The 25,294-nt window shown below is 41.8% G+C and overlaps 2 protein-coding genes across 4 annotated transcripts in view; one reads left to right on the top strand and one right to left on the bottom strand.

The window, feature by feature from the left end:
- Positions 1–1,867, top strand: part of LOC106589291 (oxysterol-binding protein-related protein 7) — a 20,944-nt gene extending 19,077 nt beyond the window's left edge. For both annotated transcript variants that reach the window (XM_014179069.2, XM_014179070.2), the window contains exon 21: positions 154–1,867. In XM_014179069.2, the coding sequence (XP_014034544.1) occupies positions 154–262 (109 nt within the window). In that variant the 3' untranslated portion in view covers positions 263–1,867. The remainder of the gene's footprint in view (positions 1–153) is intronic.
- LOC106589292 (eomesodermin) lies at positions 1,774–24,974 on the bottom strand. 2 transcript variants are annotated; one of them, XM_014179074.2, is made up of 6 exons: positions 24,071–24,974; positions 13,035–13,189; positions 12,199–12,320; positions 6,792–6,950; positions 6,421–6,482; positions 1,774–6,088 (listed from the first exon to the last, which is right to left on the bottom strand). In XM_014179074.2, the coding sequence occupies exons 1-6, from the start codon at positions 24,616–24,618 to the stop codon at positions 5,293–5,295; spliced, it is 1,842 nt and encodes a 613-aa protein (XP_014034549.1). In that variant the 5' UTR covers positions 24,619–24,974; the 3' UTR covers positions 1,774–5,292. The 2 variants fall into 2 exon arrangements, with proteins under 2 accessions (XP_014034549.1, XP_014034548.1); XM_014179073.2 differs by having other exon boundaries at positions 1,774–6,121.
- Between the last annotated feature and the right edge of the window lie 320 nt (positions 24,975–25,294).

Here is a 25,294-nt window from a genome sequence, read left to right on the forward strand (position 1 = left end):
CTGCTCTTTTAGTCTTCAGTGATACTGAAGCAATAACAATCAGTGTGTCATCTTATATCTAGGATAATACTTCATCAAAAAATTCAGTTAGTAGCCTTAACTTCAAGCTATGCTTTCAGTAATTTACATTTTCTGTTCATTTTCCATATTCAGGAAAGCCGTGGATTCCTCTGGGAGGGATGTGTGGCTGACCAATGGAACCTATTGGAAATTCAGAGAGAATCCAGGGTTTGCTAACACAAACAACCTGGAACTATGGTGAAGAAACGCACTGGGGCCATTTGGTGGCTTGAGAGAATCAAATGACAAAAATGACCCAAGTCTGTATTGAAACCCAGAGGATACCGGGTGGGAATTGATGAAGGCATGGATGAACTGTCCTGAGAAGCCCACCTTCTATCATCACCATCTTATATGCACTCCCAAGACAAAGAAAACTTCCAGGAAAGTCTGCAAACTACTCGGATCCACTGAACAGTCAACAGTGAACAGTCAAGTTGAAAATAGTTCCCAGAATTCCCTGAAAGTGTAGCATCACCTGTTCCATCACCTGAGAAGGATAAAGAGAGACTTTGTTCATTTTTCTAATGCATTTTTACTGGTACTTGTGTTGCCCATTGCAATGTAGTTACGATCATTCCCTATTGTTTGTGTACATTTATGTTCTTCTAAGATGCATTTGCTGTCCAGAGCAGTTTCCCAACTCCAGTCCTCGTATACCCCAAAAATACACATTTCTGTTGTAGCCCTGGACAAGCACACCTGACTCAACTTGTCAACTAATCATCAAAGCCCTCAATGAGTTGAATCAGGCGAGTTTGTCCGGGGCTACAACCAAAATGTGTGCTGTTGGGGGGTACTTGAGGACTGGAGTAGGGAAACACTGTCTAGAGCAGGGGTATTCAACTCTTGCCCTACGAGGTCCGGAGCTTGCTGATTTTCTGTTCTACCTGATAATTAATTGCAACCACTAATTGCAACCAATTAATTGCAACCAGGTCTAAATCAGTCCCTGATTAGAGGGGATCAATGAAAACAAGCAGTGGAACAGGCTTCGCGGTCCAGAGTTTGAGTTTGAGCGGCCTCGAGGGGTGGAAGTGTGAGGTTAATTTGCTCAGGTGAAGAAAACATTTACTGTGAACTATTCTTCAGAGATTGTATATTTTGAAACGTGTATTTTACACTCTCTGGGCTGAATCCTAACTAGATTTTTGTGTTTCATCACTCAACAGTTTCACATAAATCTCCCAAAGAAATCTATGCATGATTCTTAGTTGCGTGAGTGGATCTTAAGTTAAGATACGACCCTTTATGAATTATTGTTGAATCATATTTATTTCAGTGGCACTAGTGTATTAAATACCTCTCTTTTACAAGAGTTCATTTTAGTAAGTCAAACAAGTTGACATGGGAATATAACCTATAACTTGTCTCTCTATGTCATCTAGCTTGCACATAAATTACTTTTTATAATGTAAGTGTTGTGCTTTTGATTTGTGATTTTAGTTAACACTAATAATGCTATTGTGATGATTAAAGATATTTCTCATGAAAGGGGTTACCAAGGCGAAACTGGTTGAGTGGGAACTGAATGTACTCTATTCATCATAATTAATCTGCTTTAAGGTACATTTTATAATGGTGAATTATGAGTATAATCAAATTATAATCAAAATAGACTTGATATCAACGTGTGTAATATACAGTACAATGGATATATGGGTATTATTCAATAGTTTGTATTTACATTCAATGAGATATCAAACCAAACAGTTGTGATTTAAGATAGTTAAACTTTAATTCATGAATAAAAAACAACAGTACAATACACACGTAAGCCACCTTTAATAAATAACATTTCTTCCCCTCTGTTTTCTGCCATTCAAGTCTTTTTTACATTAGAATAAATCAAACACAATATTTTGCATTTCTCTACTGCATTCCTGAATCATCTGAGTCTGTATCCCTTTCCTGCCTCCTCGGACCGATTGAGTTAATGATGATTTATACACCTCTATAAAACGTGAGGATAATTCATCTCACAGAATGGAAGGTGCCCTACTCCAAGACAAACAGTGCACATTAAACACAAATGAACATGATTCACTATCCACCGTTGGATGGAGAATTTGACCTTTCAAGTCTATCCCTTATTCTCTAAGCCTTTTAAAGTCATCATTACTTCTGTACACAATAGCAATCCCAGGGGACTACATTTCCCATTCACAGGTTTATTCTGATATAGGGGACATGAACGTTAAAGGATGAATAATAATCATTGGTTATGGAGTGTTTATGAAAGATTTCTATTGTCACGAGTTGGGTTTGTTTTGCTCATTGTAAGGAGTGAGATTACCACTAGGTGGCAGTCCTGAGGAGTCCACACCACACATACAGAATTCTCTATTTCCCCCAACAGAGACACTCACTAGCTGTCATGTTAGTGCAGGTTCAGTGCCAGTGTAACATACAAAAAGATACAGAGTAAAATGTCAGCACATTTTCATAGCATTTGATCAAACCAACGTTTTTAATTGCTCTTGCCATATTGAATACCTTATAAATAATTGCACTTAAATGACGTAAATAACTCTCCACCTCTTATCAAATAACTCTAATTTTTAAGTTAAGATATATTAAGAAACCTCTTCCCTTTTTCGTTTTTTCAATTAAACTGATTAAAGGTAAAACCAAAATGTTCAGGAAGCAATATACTATTTTTGTACAGTGTCCAGCATGAGATTCTACATAAGAAAACATCTAGCTTGACTTTTCAAGTTCCAGTTTATTCCCTTTCCCTATTTAAAAACACGAAGTCAGTCCAATGTCATGTGCGAGACCTTTACTGTGCTGCAGCATTATTGCATTATGATGGTGTCACAGCAGTCAAGATTAGTTCCGTTTAGGGAAGGATGTCTTTCTGTTTACAAACATATTTAATATAGGGTTCTGCAATACCACAGACCTGATTGTCTTTTCCATCCTATTGCTCCAATTTCTGTCAGAGAATCACTGATTAGCCTGACACAAATGGCAGAATTTCCTTTCGAAAGTTGGCACCTATTGTATATAAGTCATGAATGAATAATATAAAAACACTTTGATGAGGTCAACAAAATTAACATCTAGTATACTGTATATTTATGTATTTTTTTTATACAATTATATCTTACATTAAGTGTATTCAATCTTAGCCAGCAGTGTTGACTATAGACACATAACTTTCTTCTTTTTTTTTTAAGTGGATGTGTTTGTCACCTTCCGATGTGAGTGGTTGACTGTGTTTATGAGTCATGTCTTCATGGTTGGCCTGTCACTCACCAAGTGCTAATTATACCATGTCTGTCCTCTGTGCATCATATACTGTAATCATATACTTTAGCTACAGAAGCTTGATAAATAATGAGGTCTTGCCTTGATTACATTCCTGTCTCTTTTCTGATGGCCTTGCAATTGGAGCACACAAACCCAGCAATACGTGGTTTAAGACCACCACTATCCCAGGGTCCTCTGAGTGACTGGCTGCCTGTCACCCAATAGTTGTCTGTGGTCATTAGCACCTTGTGAAGGCAAGGGCTCTGATCAGCTCAGACTGGAGGCTCTCTCTCTCTCTCTATAGATCTCTTGTCACCTTGCCAGGAAGCTGCGCCTTTGTCATGACATGATGAACCTAACGTCTGGGGGTGGACACGGTCTGTCAGGTCACCCTAACCAAGCCTGGGAGTGACAATACTGTACATAGGCTACATGTACCCTGTCTGTTTGGCTCTCTCTTAGCCCTAGGATACATATTTGCCTGGTATCGGGTTGGGTGGAAATGGAGAAGCAACAGAGGTCATCAAATCCAATGAATAAATACAAATACTACCCTATATTACCATTACCCTGTGTAGGCCATATAAATGGGCTTTTGGCATTATGATTGTGTCTGTGTGTTTGTGTGTGTCATTACCAGCTCTCTGTTAGTAAGGATTTCCAGTGTGTGTTGTCCGAGTGGCCCCCGTTTTAATGCAGTTATTGATTGTGGTCTTTATTTGTGTGGTGACGGGGGCACTTTCAGATTGATTTAAATCACACAGAGGGCGACCTCTGTTACAGTGAAACCGTCAAAAACTTTTACCCTGTGATACCGAACGCAGCTCCCTGAAATGGTCTGGGATGGATGCCTGAGAGTAAATTCATTCCAACGATTTAGGTTCCCTTTGTGCGTTTACAAATTCAAATGAATCGCTATTGTAGTTGCCTCCAGAGTGTCTGTGAGATATGTTGAATTCCATTGTGTTGTGAGTCTTTCGGAGTGGCGACTCCTATTGGCTGCTAAGGCCAATATTTCTAAATGAGAGCCCTGCTGTAGGCTTCAGAAGACCAGAGGAAGACTAGCCCGTCAGGCTTGAGGCTGATTAGGGTTGCCACTTCAGATCAAGATGGCTAAGGTCCCCCTCACCTCTGACACCTGACCTCTGGCCTCTCGCCTGTGTGCTCGACCCTCAGCTTGCAGTTTTTCACTGCTGTCACAAGGGGGAGTTGCAATCTCCTCAGACAGTAGAGGATAAGCCAGAAATTATTCAATTATGTTATTAACATGCAACCAGTCTTGTCTGCATCTTAGTACATTGGGGCATGTGATTGCGATCATATACTAAAAGAGTTGGGAGAATAGAGAAATGTCTGTGCGTGAGCATGTGTGTGTGTGAGAGAGAGAGATAGTGTGTGGGCGATTGTGTAAGTGTGTGTGTGTGTGTGTGTGACGTGGGAAGACCGGACAGTCCCTGCAGGGGTCTGTCAGCAGGTGTGCAGACGTCTTATTTTCTAATCCCCAAACGTTAGAAAGACTTAAGTCACAGGTCTGCGTGTCGTTGTGTCTACGTGTCTCTAGGGCAGTGTCAGTGGACCCAGTCAAATCGCCTTGGCTCTTTGGCCCTCACACACTTTGACAGTCACCTTCAAAGTGTTAGTGTCTGACCTCAAAGGGTCCTTGTTCTGAAACACGTAGCCAACACACAAAGAGAGGGCCTTATGAGTAGAGTAGCCACACTTTTGGGCTATAGAGAGGTCTACTCTATTTGTAAAGTATATATATATATATGTGTGTGAAAATAGCTGAGATACAAGGTATCTGACTTGTCTTCACCCTTTTGTTGTTGGACTTCCGTAGCCCATTGAGCTTCAGTCCAGCGTCATTACATGACTTCATTGGACAGGCAGAGACACACGGCCATGTGGGAGATACTACAGCACAAAGAGGATCGGGTAGGACACTAGGAGAGGGTATTTACGTGGTGGGTAGGGGGCTCAGTGGGTGTAAAAGCCGTAGTAGCCAGCATCACTACTGCTGTCCTTTTCACAGACCTCCGCATTGCGGGTGGGTGGCGAGTTCTCCGTGCTAGAGGCGTAGGGCGACACTCGCGGTTTCTTGCTCTCCACCCCGCTCTCAAACAGGCCAGAGTCGGCCGAGTCCACTGATTTGACCGAGGGGGGTTCCAGCCAGGGGTCCTCTCCCCCCGCCTCCTTGGGCTTGTCCTGTAGTGGGGGTGGGGGGCGGAGCGGATCTAGCAGGGATGGGGGGTGGAGCCTGGCATGACCTGAAGAGGAGGAGTTGGTAGAGGAAACGGGCCTGAACCAGCCTAGACTGGGGCTGGCTTTACTGGGGTGGGGGTGGTTGAGGTACTGAGGGGAGGGCCGACTGGTGCTCCAGGCCGCTGAGGAGGCTCCCGAGACGGATACGCTGGCAGGGGCGAAGGGGCTGTCCCCGTAGTAGCCCAGTGCATGGTGGGCCGACGTCTGCAGGGGAAAGGGCTTGTAGAAGCTGTTGCTAGCGAAGTCGCTCTCGTAGGTGTTGAAGTCCAGCCGGTTGGAGGCGACACTCTGCTGGGGGGAAAGGTACCAGCGGCTGTGGGGGCTGGCTGAGGGGTCTTTGGACTGCTGGCCCATGGCAGCCATGTGCTCCCGGCTGTAGAATCGGCTCTGGGGCAGCGGGTTCATGTACTGCTCCGTCAGGTACCCCTGTGTGTAGCAGGTCCCCGCCAAAAACTGCTGGCCCTCAGTGGGGGACGGGGTGAGGCGGTCCGTGTCAGGCGGTGCATACAGCCTAGGCAGGGGAGGTGTTACTTCCTGGCAAAACCTAAGCCAAAAATATCTCTCAATCAACTATAAGGCTTCTAACGCCTACTCATATCAACACATCTTTGTGAGCTAGAAATACATAGGCCTACCAGCGTTAGCAATTTTACATTATATATTAGTTGGCGATATCTAGTGTTGATACAGTAGGACTGAGTAGGTGTGTGAGCACTGTGCCTCAGCGCCTGCTTGAATAGACATAGAGCGGCTTTAAACATTCTCATTCAAGACTAGAGGCCCCTCTGGAGAGCAGGGTTTTGTTTTCTCTTTATTAATTCAGTTATTTTCTGGCATACTCACGTGTCATAACTGTCCCGGAAACCTTTAGCAAAGGGGTTATGGTCTATTTTCAGCTGAGTGATCTGTGTAAGAAATAGCAGGAGACAGGATGGGAGAGGGGGCAAGGATAGGACAGAGAGATCGTTGGAGAGAGAGTGTGAGAGCGTAGACGCATTAGAAAAAGAGAGAGAGAGGGAGAGAGAGAGATCACTGACTGCATTAAATAATTCATAAGGGTTACACACAGTTTCTTTTCTTATCGTGGGAAAGTCTTCTGCTTTGGCACCTTTGTGCGAGTATACTTCTATTCCCAATTAAGTTATAATTGTCTATGATATGCTATGGAAAAGGGCACGCCCAATGAGCTGTTGAGGTCAGGCGAGGTGACTCACGTCTGCATTTTGATAGGCTGTGACAGCAATGAATTGGTTCTCCGGAAAGATGAAGGTCTGGGCCTTGGTGGTGAGGAAGGGGTCCTCAGAACCATCGTCTTTCACCTCAATGATGTGCAGCCGTGGCTGGTACTTATGGAGTGACTGCAGCACGATCATCTAGGAGGCAACAGCACTGGAGAGTTAGTTATAGAAGAGCATTACGACCATCATAGCCTTAGGAAGTACTTTGGGGTGGGGGTGCTGCGATATTTTTCGCTGTGGGGGGAGGGGGGATGCTGACAATTTTGGGTCAAAGGGGGGAGGGGGGGCGGCGCTGAAACAAATGTGTTGTCCGCGCTACAGACGGCTATATCGGTCTGCTAATACAGGACTAGTAAAGGCCCAGTGCACTACATTTGAGAGAGTATATACTGCTCAAAAAAATAAAGGGAACACTTAAACAACACATCCTAGATCTGAATGAAAGAAATAATCTTATTAAATACTTTTTTCTTTACATAGTTGAATGTGCTGACAACAAAATCACAGAAAAATAATCAGTGAAAATCCAATTTATCAACCCATGGAGGTCTGGATTTGGAGTCACACTCAAAATTAAAGTGGAAAACCACACCACCGGCTGATCCAACTTTGATGTAATGTCCTTAAAACAAGTCAAAATGAGGCTCAGTAGTGTGTGTGGCCTCCACATGCCTGTATGACCTCCCTACAATGCCTGGGCATGCTCCTGATGAGGTGGTGGATGGTCTCCTGAGGGAACTCCTCCCAGACCTGGACTAAAGCATCCGCCAACTCCTGGACAGTCTGTGGTGCAATGGAGCGAGACATGATGTCCCAGATGTGCTCAATTGGATTCAGGTCTGGGGAATGGGCGGGCCAGTCCATAGCATCAATGCTTTCCTCTTGCAGGAACTGCTGACACACTCCAGCCACATGAGGTCTAGCATTGTCTTGCATTAGGAGGAACCCAGGGCCAACCGCACCAGCATACGGTCTCACAAGGGGTCTGAGGATCTCATCTCGGTACCTAATGGCAGTCAGGCTACCTCTGGCAAGCACATGGAGGGCTGTGCGGCCCCCCAAAGAAATGCCACCCCACACCATGACTGACCCACTGCCAAACCGGTCATGCTGGAGGATGTTGCAGGCAGCAGAACGTTCTCCACGGCGTCTCCTGACTCTGTCACGTCTGTCACGTGCTCAGTGTGAACCTGCTTTCATCTGTGAAGAGCACAGGGCGCCAGTGGTGAATTTGCCAATCTTGGTGTTCTCTGGCAAATGCCAAACGTCCTGCACGGTGTTGGGCTGTAAGCACAACCCCCACCTGTGGACGTCGGGCCCTCATACCACCCTCATGGAGTCTGTTTCTGACCGTTTGAGCAGACACATGCACATTTGTGGCCTGCTGGAGGTCATTTTGCAGGGCTCTGGCAGTGCTTCTCCTGCTCCTCCTTGCACAAAGGCGGAGGTAGCGGTCCTGCTGCTGGGTTGTTGCCCTCCTACGGCCTCCTCCACGTCTCCTGATGTACTGGCCTGTCTCCTGGTAGCGCCTCCATGCTCTGGACACTACGCTGACAGACACAGCAAACCTTCTTGCCACAGCTCGCATTGGTGTGCCATCCTGGATGAGCTGCACTACCTGAGCCACTTGTGTGGGTTGTAGACTCCGTCTCATGCTACCACTAGAGTGAAAACACTGCCAGCATTCAAAAGTGACCAAAAACATCAGCCAGGAAGCATAGGAACTGAGAAGTGGTCTGTGGTCCCCACCTGCAGAACCACTCCTTTATTGGGGGTGTCTTGCTAATTGCCTATAATTTCCACCTGTTGTCCATTCCATTTGCACAACAGCATGTGAAATGTATTGTCAATCAGTGTTGCTTCCTAAGTGGACAGTTTTATTTCACAGAAGTGTGATTGACTTGGAGTTACATTGTGTTGTTTAAGTGTTCCCTTTATTTTTTTGAGCAGTGTATATATACAAACACAGCGCATTCGGAAAGTATTCAGACCCCTTTACTTTTTCCACATTTTGTATGTCACAGCCTTATTCTAAAATTTATTAAATAATTATTTTCCCTCATTGATCTACACACAGTACCCCATAATGACAAAGGAAAAACTGGTTATAAATGTTTGCTAATTTATAAAAATTAAAAACAGAAATACCTTATTTACATAAGTATTCAGACCCTTTTCTATGAGACTCGAAATTGAGCTCAGGTGCATCCTGTTTCTATCGATCATCCTTGAGATGTTTCTACAACTTGATTGGAGTCCACCTGTGGTAAATTCAATTGATTGGACATAATTTGGAAAGGGACACACCTGTCTATATAAGGTTCCACAGTTGCATGTCAGAGCAAAAACCAAGCCATGAGGTAGAAGGAATTGTCCACAGAGCTCCGAGACAGGATTGTGTCGAGGCACAGATCTGGGGAAGGGTATCAAAAGATTTCTGCAGCATGGAAGGTCCTCAAGATCACAGTGGCCTCCATCATTCTTAAATGGAAGAAGTTTGGAACCACCAAGACTCTTCCTAGAACTCGCCGTCCGGTCAAACTGAACAATTGGGGGAGACGGGCCTTGGTCAGGGAGGTGACCATGAACCTGATGGTCACTCTGACAGAGCTCCAGAGTTCCTCTGTGGAGATGGGAGAAACTTCCAGAAGGACAACCATCTCTGCAGCACACCATCAATCAGGCCTTTATGGTAGAGTGACCAGATGGAAACCACTCATCGCTAAAAGGCACATGACAGCCCGCTTAGAATTTGCCAAAATGCACCTAAAGACTCTCAGACCATGAGAAACAAGATTCTCTGGTCTGATGAAACTAAGATTGAACTCTTTGGCCTGAATGCCAAGCGTCACGTCTGAAGGAAACCTGGCACCAGCCTTGGTCACCTCCCTGACCAAGGCCATTCTCCCCTGATGGCTCAGTTTGGCCGGGCGGCCAGCACTAGGAAGAGTCTTGGTGGTTCCAAACTTCTTCCATTTAAGAATGATGGATGCCAATGTGTTCTTTGGTCCCCTTCTGTGCCTTGACAGAATTCTGTCTCGGAGCTCTACGGACAACCTCATGGCTTGGTTTTTGCTCTGACATGCACTGCAATCAAGTTGTAGAAACATCTCAAGGATGATCAATGGAAACAGGGTTTCACAGAATTGCTTCTGAATACTTATTTAAATACGGTATATGTTTTTATTTTTAATACATTTGCTAAAATGTAAAAAAAACTGTTTTCGCTTTGTCATTACGGGGTATTGTGTGTAGATTGCTGACAATAATTGTTTTCTAAATCCATTTTACAACAAGGCTGTAACGTAACAAAATGTGGAAAAATTAAAGTGGTCTGAATACTTTCTGAAAGCAGTGTGTATATATACTAGAGCTCGACCGATTAATCTGCATGGTCGATTAATTAGGGCGTCAATTATGGGCGATTACATTGCACTCCACGAGGAGACTGCGTGGCAGGCTGACCACCTGTTACGCGAGTGCAGCAAGGAGCCAAGGTAAGTTGCTAGCTAGCATTCAACTTATCTTATAAAAAACTATCAATCTTAATATATTTACTTGTTAACTACAAGTGGTTGATAATATTACTAGTTTAACTAGCTTGTCCTGCATTGCAAATAATCAATGTGGTGCCTGTTAATTTATCATCGAATCACAGCCTACTTTGCCAAATGGGTGATGATTTAACAAGCGCATTCGCAAAAAAAGCACTGTCATTGCACCAATGTACCTAACCATAAACATCATGTATATTTTTTTAAACCTGCATATTTAGTTAAAAGAAATTCATGTTAGCAGGCAATATTAACTAGGGAAATTGTGTCACTTCTCTTGCGTTCTGTGCAAGCAGAGTCAGGGTATATGCAGCAGTTTGGGCCGCCTGACTCGTTGCGAACTGTGTGAAGACCATTTCTTCCTAACAAAGACTGTAATTAATTTGCCTGAATTTTAGCCAGCAATATTTAGACTTATGGATGCCACCCGTTCGATAAAATACGGAACGGTTCCGTATTTCACTGAAAGAATAAACGTTTTGTTTCCGAAATGATAGTTTCCGGATTTTACCATATTAAAGACCTAAGGCTCGTATTTCTGTGTGTTTATTATATTGTAATTAAGTCTTTGATTTGATATTTGATAGAGCAGTCTGACTGAGAGGTGGTAGGCAGCAGCAGGCTCATAAGCATTAATTCAAACAGCACTTTCCTGCGTTTGCCAGCAGCTCTTCGCAATGCTTGAAGCACAGCGCTGTTTCTGACTTCAAGCCTATCAACTCCCGAGATTAGACTGGCAATACTATAGTGCCTATAAGAACATCCAATAGTCAAAGGTATATGAAATACAAATGGTATAGAGAGAAATTGTCCTATAATTCCTATAATAACTACAACCTAAAACTTCTTAACTGGGAATATTGAAGACTCATGTTAAAAGGAACCACCAGCTTTCATATGTTCTCATGTTCTAAGCGTTAAACGTTTGCTTTTTTACATGGCACATACTGCACTTTTACTTTCTTCTTCAACACTGTTTTTGATTTATTTAAACCAAATTGAACATGTTTCATTATTTATTTGAGACTAAATTGATTTTTATTTATGTATTATATTAAGTTAAAATAAAAGTGTACATTCAGTACTGTGTTAATTGTCATTATTACAAATATATATATATAAATAAAAATCATCCGATTAATCGGTATGAGCTTTTTTTTGTGTGGTATATCAGTATCGGCGTTGAACAATCATAATCGGTCGACCTCATATATATATTTGATATATATATAAAAGTGTTCATTCAGTACTGTGTTAATTGTCATTATTACAAATATATATATCAATAAAAATCATCCGATTAATCGGTATCAGTTTTTTTTTGGTGTATCGGTATCGGTGTTGAAAAATCATAATCGGTCGACCTCACATATATATATATATATATATATATATATATATATCACACCACATATATATATATATATATATCAATATATATATGTGAGGTTGACCGATTCTGATTTTTCAACGCCGATACCGATACACCCCAAAAAAACTGATACCGATTAATTGGATGATTTTTATTTATATATATATATATATATATATATTTGTAATAATGACAATCAACACAGTACTGAATGAACACTTTTATATATATATATATATATATATTCTTTATTTTTTTTCCAAAAATTTGGGGGGGGGGGGGCACCCCTACTATGACGACCATGAAATACGATCAAAAGCACCATCAATAGAAAATCGAATTTGGATAAATATTCAAACTACTGAACAAACACACAAACAGCAAAAAAGCAACAACATAAAACATGAGGATTTTATGACATATTTAAATGAGTTTCTAAGCATACTGTATCTGTTACCTGTGCAACGTTGTTGGAGCTGCCCTTGTTGTTGGTGAGCTTGAGCTTGCCAAACGACACCTCCTGCCTCATCCAGTGAGCCCCTGTGTTGGGAGAGTCTGGGTGCATATACATCCTGTTCCCTATGGGAAAGAGTGAGTAACAACGTTAATGAAGCCATCGTGAGCCCTTTATAAGTCTACATAAGCCTACATAAATGCTTCACAAATCATTTACAAGCAAATGCCATACTACACAGTCACAGCTCCAGTTAACATCGGCGCAACAACATTCTAACCCGCCACCACATAATCATTAGCTACCATGGCAATGTTACCACAACTACCACTACAGTGTAATAAGTCCGGTGCCACACAGCCACAATACCTGCTATGACACAGGTTGACCTATTTCGATGACTGCAGTGCTGTGTGGTAGTTCAAATTAATGCTCTAACTCTCAAGGCTACTCTGGACGAGTATTGGGGATTCACTCATTGTACCACTGTATGTCATTCATTGGAGCTGTATGGATGACAGAGAGTGTGGTGTGGCAATATTATAAACTGGGTGGATCGAGCTCTGAATAGTGATTGGCTGAAAGCCGCGGTATATCAGACCGTATACCACGGGTGTGAGAAAACATTACTTTTAACTGTTCTAATTATGTTAGTAACCAGTTTATAATAGCTATAAGGCACCTCGGGGGTTTGTGGTATATGGCCAACATACCACGGCTAAGCGCTGTATGCAGGCACTCCGCGTTGCGTTTATCTTAAGAACAGCCCTTAGCAGTGGTATATTATCCATATACCACACTCCCTCTGGCCTTATTGCTTAATTATAATACAATCATACCTGGCATGTTGCCCTCTGCTTTGCCACACTGGACCCACTTGCCTCCCTGGTACCTCCAGTGGTGCTGGTCAGCCAGGACCACGTCCACATACACATTGTAGTGGGCTGACGGGTCCAGAACGCTGATGTTGAAACTCAGGAAGGGGAACATCCTCCTAGAGTAGAAGAGAGGAGAAATACATCATGGTCAGATGAGAGAAGAGGGAGATCTATTTGGTTAAAATACAATAAAAGAGATGTACTGTAGTACATTCTTATAGGGCAAGATTTAATTGAAAGTAAAATACCACTCAAAAATGCATTTCTTGGTATTTGTTTGATTAGTCCACTGTTGATACAGTCAAAAATATTTTGGTACAGTTGACTAATGAAACAAATAGCAAAATATAGTTTGAGTGGAATTATTCCATGAAGTAACACAAACATGATACAGTATTGCTCTTTCTAATAACCTTATGATGTGTGGTGTTGTCGTTTTAACCCTATTATTCCAATGTGGATATACACAGTACAAACAATTGGAATTAAAATACATGAACATTTCTTGACTTGACAGCTTTACAACACTACCATCAGAATAACTAAATCTACTTCGAGCTACAAATTGTACTACAATCTGAACCAATCCCAAGGCATCTTTGTCAGAAACAACATCGAGCAAGATAGAGAGGGGATTTTTTTTTAAAGCTCTGTGTGTGTTTCTTCTGTGTGAGGTCAGACGGCTGAGGGGTGATAGGAGGGGGGGGGCAGGGTGTTGTAGTGAAGGTGAATATTTAATATGGCTGTTAATAAAAGATGGGCCAGAAAGCAGCGTCTGATTGCTGGAGCTTTACTTGGTGAACTGATTTGATCACCGGGGCAGTCACTGAGGAGGTAACGGGGAGGTCAGCCTGTCCCAAGGCAATACAGTGGGGGAATGGAGGGTAAAGTTTGCCCAAAAACAGGAAAAACACACTCATACATACATAATGTACTGTAAACACACACACACACACACACACACACACACACACACACACACACACACACACACACACACACACACACACACACACACACACACACACACACACACACACACACCAATACATAAGGCTACCGGGGCAGCATGGCACAACACAACCACAGGATTACTTTCTGTTGGAGTGGATTCCCGGGCTCTAAGCCTGTGTACATTTTATAACCCCTTGCCCTTTGTCGCCCTGGCATATACACTATACATATCACTTTACACTAGGCTGTATATGCCTTCATTATGATACTGCAGGTTGCTGCTGTTTGAGATAAGCACAGGGTAATTGGTGTTGCTAAATATTCGCGGCATGCTTTTGGCCCGCTGTTTTTATACTTCATAATACCTGAGGCTATAGCTGTATAGCACTTCCAACACAATACATAGACTGAGATAGTGTGCCTCTAGTGAAGGTAAGATACTTGATCAGATAAGGCTGTGACCACTCCTTAGTGGTTCAAAAAGCTGTGCTAAAAACACACTTACTTTCCAGATACTCTCACCACCACCACCAACTAGCCAACTCAGGAAATTACTATTATGGTGAGAACATGAATGCGATTTCTGCTACGATATTCATCATTAATACTGAAGGTGCTTACGTTTTAGAGGGTTATTTGTTGGTTGACTACTATGGCGAGAATATGAAGGCAATTTCTGCTATAATATTCAGAATTAATACTGAAGGTGCTTACTTTTTATAGGGTTATATGTAGGTTGCTTTAAATGAAAACATGGTAAAGTATGTAATGCTACAATACTATAGCAGAGATCAAGAGAGAGCTACTCTCTGCCTCTTACGCTGACAGCCCTGTCTACCTCGGTATGACAGAAGGGGCATTACCTTTTCCACTTGGTGTGAGCCTATAAAGTCAGCTCATTTAAATTCAGTCAGCTCGACCCTCAAGCTCTTTCAGCATTTAGCAGTGTAAAACAAGTGAGGTGTATAAAGAGACATTTCTCTGTGTGTGTGTGTGGGGGGCATCCACTCCGGAGGCTAACTCCAATTCCAATGGGGTGTGTGTGCATGGCATATGTGTGTATCTCACAGATTTCAATACCACAGTCAATTAGTCAAGGCAAACTGTACTCTGCTGAGACAGCGTTAACCTCTCCTCTTCAATGAGAGACATTAGGGAACCCAAAGTATCTGTGCCAGAATACTATATAATTCATTAAAATGTATTCAGAAAACAAACCACCTTAGGTTGTGACATTGTTATAAAATCTGTTTTGTTTGTGTTTGTTCTGCATACTTTTATGTGACAAGATGGAAGAGGCTGTCATATCTGTACGAGGCAATGTGCCATTGACAAAACCCACACGAGACCTTACACACATCATACCCTTTGGTAAGACAAAATACAATTGGGTGATGATATTTTTTCCTTTTACAGTAAATCTCCACACTGTTGGATAGCAGTATGTCGACCTGAATCATGGGCAGTCCAGTGCAACAATCAATCCCAATTCTCTGTGAAACCCAAGTATTGTGGCAGCTCCTTAGCTGCTAGGACATAACAGGTGATAGGTTTCTCTTTCTACGTCTGTGGTTAATATAAGTGAAAACAGACACTGGCAGCAGGCTGTTTGAGTCATGAGTGGAACCCCACTACCCCATGAGAGAAAACAGAAAACAAGAACACTGATAGCTGACATTTTCCTTCACTGATATTGTCAGACTTATTTAAACTGAGGCCTTTTATAGGAAATCAGAACTTGTCGAGAGGAAACCAAAGGGCGAGCCACAGAGATGTGGGGGAGGTTCAGGGGTTTTCATTATTGATTATGCAGGATGAGATCTGGAAACTTCTCTGGCTGAGTCTGAAAGGCAGAGAGCCTGACTGAGAGTGGGCAGCCACAGACTGGTTGGTCTAGCCATGCCATGATTCCCTGTCTATTGACTCCTACACTACTGTCTTTAGCCTAAACCTGTCTGGTAGGACAGGGAACTGTGGTGGCACAGGTAGTATCTGTTCTAACTAAACCTGTCTGGTAGGACAGGGACTGTGGTGGCACAGGTAGTATCTGTTCTAACTAAATCATCGTATTTAAGTCAAATACTTGCCCAGACAGCCAATCATTCAACATGTTGGTGTAGTTTGGAAAAACAAAGCTCAATGACAAACATCGACTTGTCGTTGAAATGGGTTTAGAGAGAAAGAGAAAGGGGGTTGTCCTGGGAATGTGAAGCAGAAGCTGGTGAGTGACTGCGTATTCACAGGGGAGAAGACTTTTCTGCTTGAGTGCACCCACTGATTCAACAGGACAGGAGTTCAGGTCCAGTTTATGTCACCACACATGTACACTTGATCATCGGTGATGAAAACATGCCAGTCTACAGCTGCTGCTGGACACAAGGAGAGTATCACACTATTTATAGGCACCTATTCTCTATTCAGTGGATCAAGGTACAGTATAGAGAACCTTTGTGTAGACAGAAAACCGAACAGCAGCTCAGGAATATAGTCAGATGATGTTATTTCATACACTATGACGATATGATTGATAATATACTGTTTGCATTGGACTTTAGATATTGGCTGGACAGTAATTAAAATACTCTGAATATATTCCAACAACATATTTTTGCTGAAAGCATGAACCTTAGGAATGCACGATATATCGGTGAACATATCAGAATCGATGTCTAGTTTAATGCCCAATGTGCAAAACCGATGTCAAAGCTGACGTGCATACCTATATAACGAAGGTACATGACGTAAAGACGCCACGTAAAATTTTGCGCTATACTTGCAGCACACAGCATTCCTAACCTGTTAGGGCTAGGGGGCAGTATTGACACGGCTGGATAAAAAAACATACCCGATTTAATCTGGTTACCACTCCTACCCAGTAACTAGAATATGCATATACTTATTACATATGGATAGAAAACACCCTACATTTTCTAAAACTGTTTGAATGGTGTCTGTGAGTATAACAGAACTCATTTGGCAGGCAAAACCCTGAGACATTTTCTGACAGGAAGTGGATACCTGATGTGTTGTATTACCTTTAAACCTATCCCATTGAAAAACACAGGGGCTGAGGAATATTTTGGCACTTCCTATTGCTTCCACTAGATGTCACCAGCCTTTACAAAGTGTTTTGAGTCTTCTGGAGGGAGATCTGACCGAACAAGAGCCATGGAACGATGATGGCCCATTAGACACCTGGCGCGCGAGTTCATGTTGGGTACCCTCGTTCCAATACGTTATAAAAGAGTATGCATTCGTCCACCTTGAATATTATTCATGTTCTGGTTAAAAAAGGCCCTAATGATTTATGCTATACAACGTTTGACATGTTTGAACGAACGTAAATATATTTTTTCCCCTCGTTCATGACGAGAAGTCCGGCTGGCTTAGATCATGTGCTAACAAGACGGAGATTTTTGGACATAAATGATGAGCTTTTTTGAACAAAACTACATTCGTTATGGACCTGTGATACCTGGAAGTGACATCTGATGAAGAGAATCAAAGGTAATGGATTATTTACATAGTATTTTCGATTTTAGATCTCCCCAACATGACGTCTAGTCTGTATCGCAACGCGTATTTTTCTGGGCGCAGTGCTCAGATTATTGCAAAGTGTGATTTCCCAGTAAGGTTATTTTTAAATCTGGCAAGTTGATTGCGTTCAAGAGATGTAAATCTATAATTCTTTAAATGACAATATAATATTTTACCAATGTTTTCTAATTTTAATTATTTAATTTGTGACGCTGACTTGACTGCCGGTTATTGGAGGGAAACGATTTCCTCAACATCAATGCCATAGTAAAACGCTGTTTTTGGATATAAATATGAACTTGATAGAACTAAAAATGCATGCATTGTCTAACATAATGTCCTAGGAGTGTCATCTGATGGAGATTGTAAAAGGTTAGTGCATCATTTTAGCTGGTTTTATGGTTTTGGTGACCCTGTCTTTGAATTGACAAAACATTACACACAACTCTTGTAAATGTACTGTCCTAACATACTCTAAATTTATGCTTTCGCCGTAAAACCTTTTTGAAATCGTAAAACGTGGTTAGATTAAGGAGATGTTTATCTTTCAAAGGGTGTAAAATAGTTGTATGTTTGAAAAATTTGAATTTTGACATTTATTCGGATTCAAATTTGCCGCTCTTGAAATGCACCTGCTGTTGATGGAGTGCACCACGGGTGGCACGCTAGCGTCCCACCTAGCCCATAGAGGCTAAACTAGCCCACAATGTCTGCTGTGTGGATCGAGCAGTCAACATGTCGAGCAGTCATTTGAAAGAGTAACAACATTTCAGCGAGACAACTCAAAGGCGAAACCCATTAAAGCCAAGATAATGGAATTCATTGCCCTTGACAATCAACCGTTCTCAGTCGTGGGTGATCCTTGCTTTCGCCGACTGGTCGAGCACCGGTTAACACTACCAAGTGCGCTATTTTTCCGATGTTGCCCTACCGGAGTTATACAGTAATAGTGTCACTGCTATTAGCTTCACGACATACATATTATGGAACACCGTTTGGGTCTTTGCGTGTCAAAAAAGATACAGTAGCACTGTCAAAGCTGTACAAAAAAGTCAGCAAACAAGCAAACACCGGCCACGAACTATGTGTTTACAATACCGTGTTGGTAATAAAGCATAATTTGTTCGACCGCAACTTCTGGGGTAGCTAGCTTTAGCTTGGTACCTAGCTAGCACCAATACAACCAGCCTGCAAACAATGACCAGCAGAAACTGCAGTCATTTTCATTATTCTTAGCAATGATTTAGGAATCCTTGTGAGTAAGTATTAGCTAAGTTGCCACTTGTTGTTCACTTATTGAAATTGAACTTCAGTTCATGAAAATAAATAGCTAGCCAGCTACTTAACCCTGTGGCCCAAAGCAAACGTTATAAGCAGCCAGCTAGCTTATGTGTTGTGAAGCTAGCCACAATAAGGATTAGGCACAATAGTGGAATTTGCAGTTTGCCTTCAAAATAAAAGTATGTCATTGACAGTGATGTAAATGAATACGAATAGTAAATTATGTGATCCTTTTATTTTGAAGGCTAACCTTAAAGTCCACTGTTGTGGCTAATCCTTATTGTGGCTAGCTTCACAGATGGTCCGACCACCATTAATCAAATAAGAACTGTCTTATAAATTAGGGTTATTTTAGATGATGACACCTAGCTATATAGTTAGCTAGCTAACTGTAGCTACTGAACCAGATGTCGTTTTGCTATGTTTTTGGTGGAAGAACATTGTTTGCATCCATGAGCTAGATAGCTGTTTTTTAATGACCAGCACTGTAAGTGCGCGAGACAACTTTACCAGCATCATAGCATACATATCAATGAATCGTTGTGACATATGAATTACAAGTGATAGTGTAATCAATGTGTAATAACTACGTAAAAAATGAATGAGCGCGTTAAATTATTATGTGAGGTGCAGTCATATTCAGGTCCTGATTGGTCAACAAGCTTATTTGACACGTCAAATAGTGTTAATAATAGTAGATAAGACCCAAACGGCGTTCCATAGAAATCCTGGTTGAGAATGAGACGACTGAACAAATGAACAACGAAACAGCACAGCAAGTAAGTGAAAGAAATATGTTTTGATTATGTTTTACTGGTAATGGGGACATACGTAAATGCCAACAAAATAACTTTTTGGTCAGTGTGGTGTATGTGTGTGTGTGTGTAACCTTTATTTAACAATGCAAGTCAGTTAAGAACAAATTCTTATTTACAATGGCGGACTACCCCGGCCAAACCTGAACGACGCTGGGCCAATTGTGCACTGCCCTATGGGACTCCCAATCACGGCCGGATGTGATACAGCCTGGATTCAAACCAGGGACTGAAGTGACGCTTCTTGCACTGAGATCCAGTGCCTTAGACGGCTGCGTCCATGTGTTGCGTCCATGTGTGTGTGTGTGTGTGTGTGTGTGTGTGTCAGTGTGTGTGTGTGTAACTGTACTAGAAAGGCTGCTAAAATAAAAGGCTGCTAAAATTGTAAATATCGGATATCGGTATCAGGTTTTTTTGGCAAGCAAAATATTGGATATCGGTATAGGCCAAAAAGGTCATATCGGTGCATCACTAATGAACTTTAAATCAAAGGTTTCTATGAGTGGATGCCACCATACATGCAGGGCTCTATGGCTACACTGACTTTAAAAAAGTAGCATGTGTGCGCCTAAGTTTAAAAATTGAGTCGCACAAAAAGAAATTTAAGAGCACAATGAAAAAATATTTTGGATATAAAAAATGTATTTGCACACTGGTGCTCCTAAACTATTTTACTACAGTGTGAGTAAAATGGTCACACTGTAGAGGCCTGGCATGCTCCCCATTCTCGACATCTGTCAAGAGGTGATGAGAACCTAAACATCAGAGCGTATAGGAAGTACTTGGGTTAGTTCCTTCTGAAATGTTGGTATTAGAGGTTTCTGCAAGACACTGCATACTTCATGTATGCACACACCAACATCTGTACAGGATGTGACAAGTTGTTTAAAAAGCCTAAGACACCAAAACCTTGAAATAGTCCTACTTCTGCTTGTGGTGGAGCATATGTGCATTACCCAGACACAGACTAGGTTGCACTTGATGTTGACAGACACTGATTGCTATATCTCTACAAACGCTTGTGTGCATTTTTATTTAACCCCAGTTTTCAGAAACACCTCGACAGCTACAGTAAATAAACCTAAAAGCCTAAAACGTCCAAGACTTTCTGCTACAGTGTCAACGGCCAACATAAAAACCAATCAACAAAAACTCGACTTTATCCTTCATCATCGTATTCTATTTGAGGCGTGTTCATTACTTGTTTATTTATAAATGCGTTATAAACAGTCAAAATGGTTTATTTACATTGCGATTGATTGATCCTAGTTACAATTTTGTATGTTTAAATTATGTTTTTTTTGGAACATATTAAGTGAGAAATATTACCGAGATTCACTGAACCAGAGAGACAGAGATGTATTTTCTCTCTGAGCAGGTTACCATGATTCCTGTGAGTCTCAGGTTAGGGCAGAACTCTTCCTCTGAAATGGGCTGCCTACACTGTAAGAACTTACTCAAGCCTATCTCCGTCCAAGAACACATCTTGCTATAGATCGATAATAGCTAGAAACGTTGTCAAATTAGAGAGTATTCCAAAATGTGAATACTACAATAATCCAAAAAGCACGCAACAATATAACGCTCATGTCTTCTTTTACAAGAGACGTTTCTGAAACCTAACAATGGCTGAATGCAGTTGTTGCTAAAAAATGCATGTCTTGGTTCAATTCCAATCATGAAGAACCAGCACCTGACATCATCTCCTCAGTTATGTTTCTATCAGCAATCTTAGTACATGGTGGACCACTATCACAATCGATAGAAACCTCTCACCAACAGATACAGCTCCATTGCCACTGCCATGAGTCAAACAGAGTCAGTGATGGTGGAGATGGCTGGGCTGAGCCAATGTTAAATTAATTGTTCTTGTCTTACAGGAACACTTGAAAAGAGCAGGAGAACCCTTGCCCCCGCTGCATGCCTAGGGATTGCTGCACATTTCAAAAGGACAGACTTGTTCTTCTGAGGGAATGGGATCCTCACTCGCTATACTCTTAACTGTACCAGACAAGAGGTGTGAGTGAAGAAAGTGAAAAAAAAACAGCTTGCCTTCCTTCCTGGACTTCAAAGGGTGCCTAGCACCACTGCTCTGTGTATGGCCATCTGAAGCCTCGCTGGTGCCTGCTCTGCCCATCACCCCACACCCCTCTCTCTCTCTTTCTTGCGTGCACTTGCGTGCTCTCTATATGTCTCTCTCTCTATGTCTCTCTCTCTCCACAGTATGTCTCTGTATGTCTCTCTCTATGTCTCTCTCTCTACAGTATGTCTCTCTGAGTCTCTGTCTCTCTCTCTACAGTATGTCTCTCTGAGTCTCTCTATGTCTCTCTCTCTCTATATGAGTCTCTCTATGAGTCTCTCTCTCTCTATGTCTCTCTGTCTCTTTATGAGTCTCTCTATATGTCTCTCTCTGTGCCTCTATGTCTTTCTCTCTATGTGTCTCTCTATGTCTCTCTCTCTCACCCTTTCACTTGGCTCCATTTAAGTTCCATTGGAAGTGAGTAGCATTGCAGAACCCAATGGCTCCAATACTTTTCTTTCACTATCAGTGGAAAATTATATCATGAGAGTAGCTATTTGGTGGTAAGTCTGTTTACACATACAGTATTTCAATTCAATTCAATGTGCATGTAATCATTAATATCATGATTGTGTAGGGGTGTATGTTGCCTGTGCCTCTGTGTTTGTGTGAAGAGGGGTGGGGGGGCACGGCAAAATGTGTATTTTAAGATATGCATTAATTACTTTAATTATATGAGCCGAGATGACCATGACCAGACTGTCATTTTCCACAGGGTTATCTGCCAGGAGAGGTTATATCAAAAACTGACAAACACACACACAGACAAACACAAAGGCAAGCACTAACATACTGTAGGCCTACACAATCATGATAGTAATGATTCGAGTAGAGAGATGAATGCGATTGAAAGAACCTGAACCAACTGTCACTGATTTAAACCATGACAGAGAAGTGGGGGTGTTCTTTTAATTTGGAATAATGTTTTATTTTCATATTTACCATTGTAGCAGTACAAAATTGCATTTGAAACAAGTAGGAAAATGGTTAAATTAGAGACGGTGGGTAATGCCAGCGTGGTGATACACTCGGCATGCACTTCAGGGGAGTCAGGCTGAAGTATCATAATGTTTTCCAGCAACAATATTTCCATGATATTGTGGCTAGTATTTATGTTCCTCATCATAGCATATTGGACTCAAACCAGCGCATGAGAACTTGGATTGCTTTGCCTAAAATGTTCATGATAAGTTGCACAAGTGAAATAAATTAGAACATACAATCAAAAAAATATGCAAAGGAAAACTAGAAAAATATTTGAGAAGCTCACAATGTTGGAGTTTATTTAAAGTGTAGCTTAAATAGCATGCATATTTCATTATGGGCAAATAGCAACAACTAAAATAGCCAGCGAGTTTTACATGTAAATGATTATGTTTTATGCATCATATTAATTAATATCTAATAAACAAGCCGGAATATTTTTGAGCACTTTGTTAGTCTGTAGCGGGTCAATACCCTCATGCCGTGTCTGGATTCATTCTTATAGGCCCAATTCATTTTCGTGTGACATACTCGGCTTTGGCAGTTTGGCACACACTGATATGGCTAACATTATGTAGCCTACACATACAATGTTTAGGAATGAGTTTGAGGAAAACATGAGCAATGCACTAAGGAACAACTTTCCCTGAACTTCTCACCAATGATTAGCTCACATCTGCTCATGCCTTGACACCTGTCAAAAACTTTTAGCGAACTGACCTAGTCCTACAGTACACTAGCAGTTCTGGGGGGGGGGCAGTGCCCAAGTGACAACAATTTTGGACCCCCTTGTGGCCCCCCTAAATGTGGAGTATGAAATAATTTTTACATATCACATTTTTGCTATCTTTCTTTTTTACATCCATTATTAAACAGTGGCAACGATGATGATTATGAACATGGTCTTTTGCCTGCTAATGCCTGCAATGCAGTGAAGAAAACGATATGACAACAATAACGTCTAATGTAACTGGCCCCTCTAACAGTACAACTGGCCCCGGCTTGGCCCCCCCAGTTGAAATGGTCTAGAACCGCCCCTGCTACAGTACCTATGGAACTAACACATTTTGCTGGTTGAATTAATGTTGTTTCCACCTCATTTCAACCGAAAACAATACGTTGTATCAACATGGAAAACTCTTTTTTTTTTTTACCAACGTTTAGCTTAAATCCATTGTCAAGGTGTCATGTTGAATTCACGTTAGTTGAAAACTCAACCCAAAAAATACATTTTGAACTGACGTCTGTGCCCAGTTAATTGTCATTTGGAGTCTACATAAGATGTTATAGGCGTATAATAAACAGGCAATACGTTTCCCTCTGAGGGAATTTGCATTTTTACTCACCGTCCCTGTTTCGTTATGATCATTTCCGTTTGGTATTTGTGGAACTTCGCCCACAGAGGATAGTTGTTGAGGAGAGCCTGCGTCTTCCCGCACACCTGTAGCCCAGGTAATGGGTAGAGTGGAGTGCAAGGGTACCCGTGTTGAAAGGGTGCGGAATAACTCTCTGGAGAGGCAGGGTAAACTTCTTTGCTAGTTGTCGAGAAACCTTCGCCTCCCGTCGGTAAATACGTCTGTCCCATCCCGTTTCTAGTTGGCGACCTGACACTGCTGAAGTGGCAGCTATTGAGGGGAGTTGGTGAGTAAAACCTCCCGGGTTGTGCTCCGAAACCTGCCACAGTTTGGTCTGCGTGGTATGGCAGTACCAACCCGTCTTGTCCGTTTTGAATTGCGTCTTGGTAATATAATCTGGTGTCCTGAATTCCCATTTTGAACTCCGCTAAATCCTTGCTGCGTTGAATTTGATTGTTGCTGTCGGTGTCTTTTCCGAAAGTTTGCGTATCAGTCCCATTCAACATACTGAGATAAAGATTGGGACCTATGCCGCCCATGTGCAGCCCCAGTCTCAGTGTATGCGCAATGTCATAGGTTCACCGTGCCCCTTTGTTTCGAGTCGAGTGGAATGAAAGCGCGTTTAACGATTTTGAGATAAAGGCACAAAATTCAACATTTCGCCCACCTACCGTTTTTTGTTCACCCAACAACTAAATAACATGTTCTAAAGTTCCTAGAACAATAGGTCTATCGACTTCTGGAAAACGCACCCTCAATTTCAATATATCAAGAAATAGGCAATAGTTTAGTAAAAGTCACGGGGTAATGATTTTATCATTATCCTTCGAAAATAATTGTCTTTTTTCCCCCAAGAGTCCCTACCAGTGTCTCAAACACATGCCCTGCTTCCTAACCTATGATATATACATTTTGCGATTGGTAATTGGTTGGAGGTGGATCTGATGCCGAAGCCGGACGTGATAGGCTTGAATTTCGCAAAGACCCTCCCCATTTCCCAAGGACTTGCTCGTGCGCTCATATGTTCTAACTAAGCGGACAACACGATAAACAATTGTTAAACTGTCTGAAATGGTTGTGGGTGCAACGTTTTCTCACTTTAGGCTACTTAAGGTCATAAACACATTTTAGAAAATAGAAATAATACGGTGCATCAGTCCATTGATTACTGGAATTGCTTGTGATCAAAATAAACTCAATATTTTATTGTAGTGG

This window comes from Salmo salar, chromosome ssa28 (assembly GCF_905237065.1).
Source record: "Salmo salar chromosome ssa28, Ssal_v3.1, whole genome shotgun sequence".
Classification (NCBI taxonomy): domain Eukaryota; kingdom Metazoa; phylum Chordata; class Actinopteri; order Salmoniformes; family Salmonidae; genus Salmo; species Salmo salar.

Excerpts from the sequence above, each read along its gene's own strand:
- LOC106589292 (XM_014179073.2), bottom strand. The coding sequence starts at position 24,618 with ATGGGCGGCATAGGTCCCAATCTTTATCTCAGTATGTTGAATGGGACT. Across the intron at positions 6,951-12,198 it reads GCTCCAACAACGTTGCACAG|ATGATCGTGCTGCAGTCACT; the intron begins GTAACAGATACA and ends GTTGCCTCCTAG. Across the intron at positions 6,483-6,791 it reads CAGCCTATCAAAATGCAGAC|ATCACTCAGCTGAAAATAGA; the intron begins GTGAGTCACCTC and ends TTTCTTACACAG.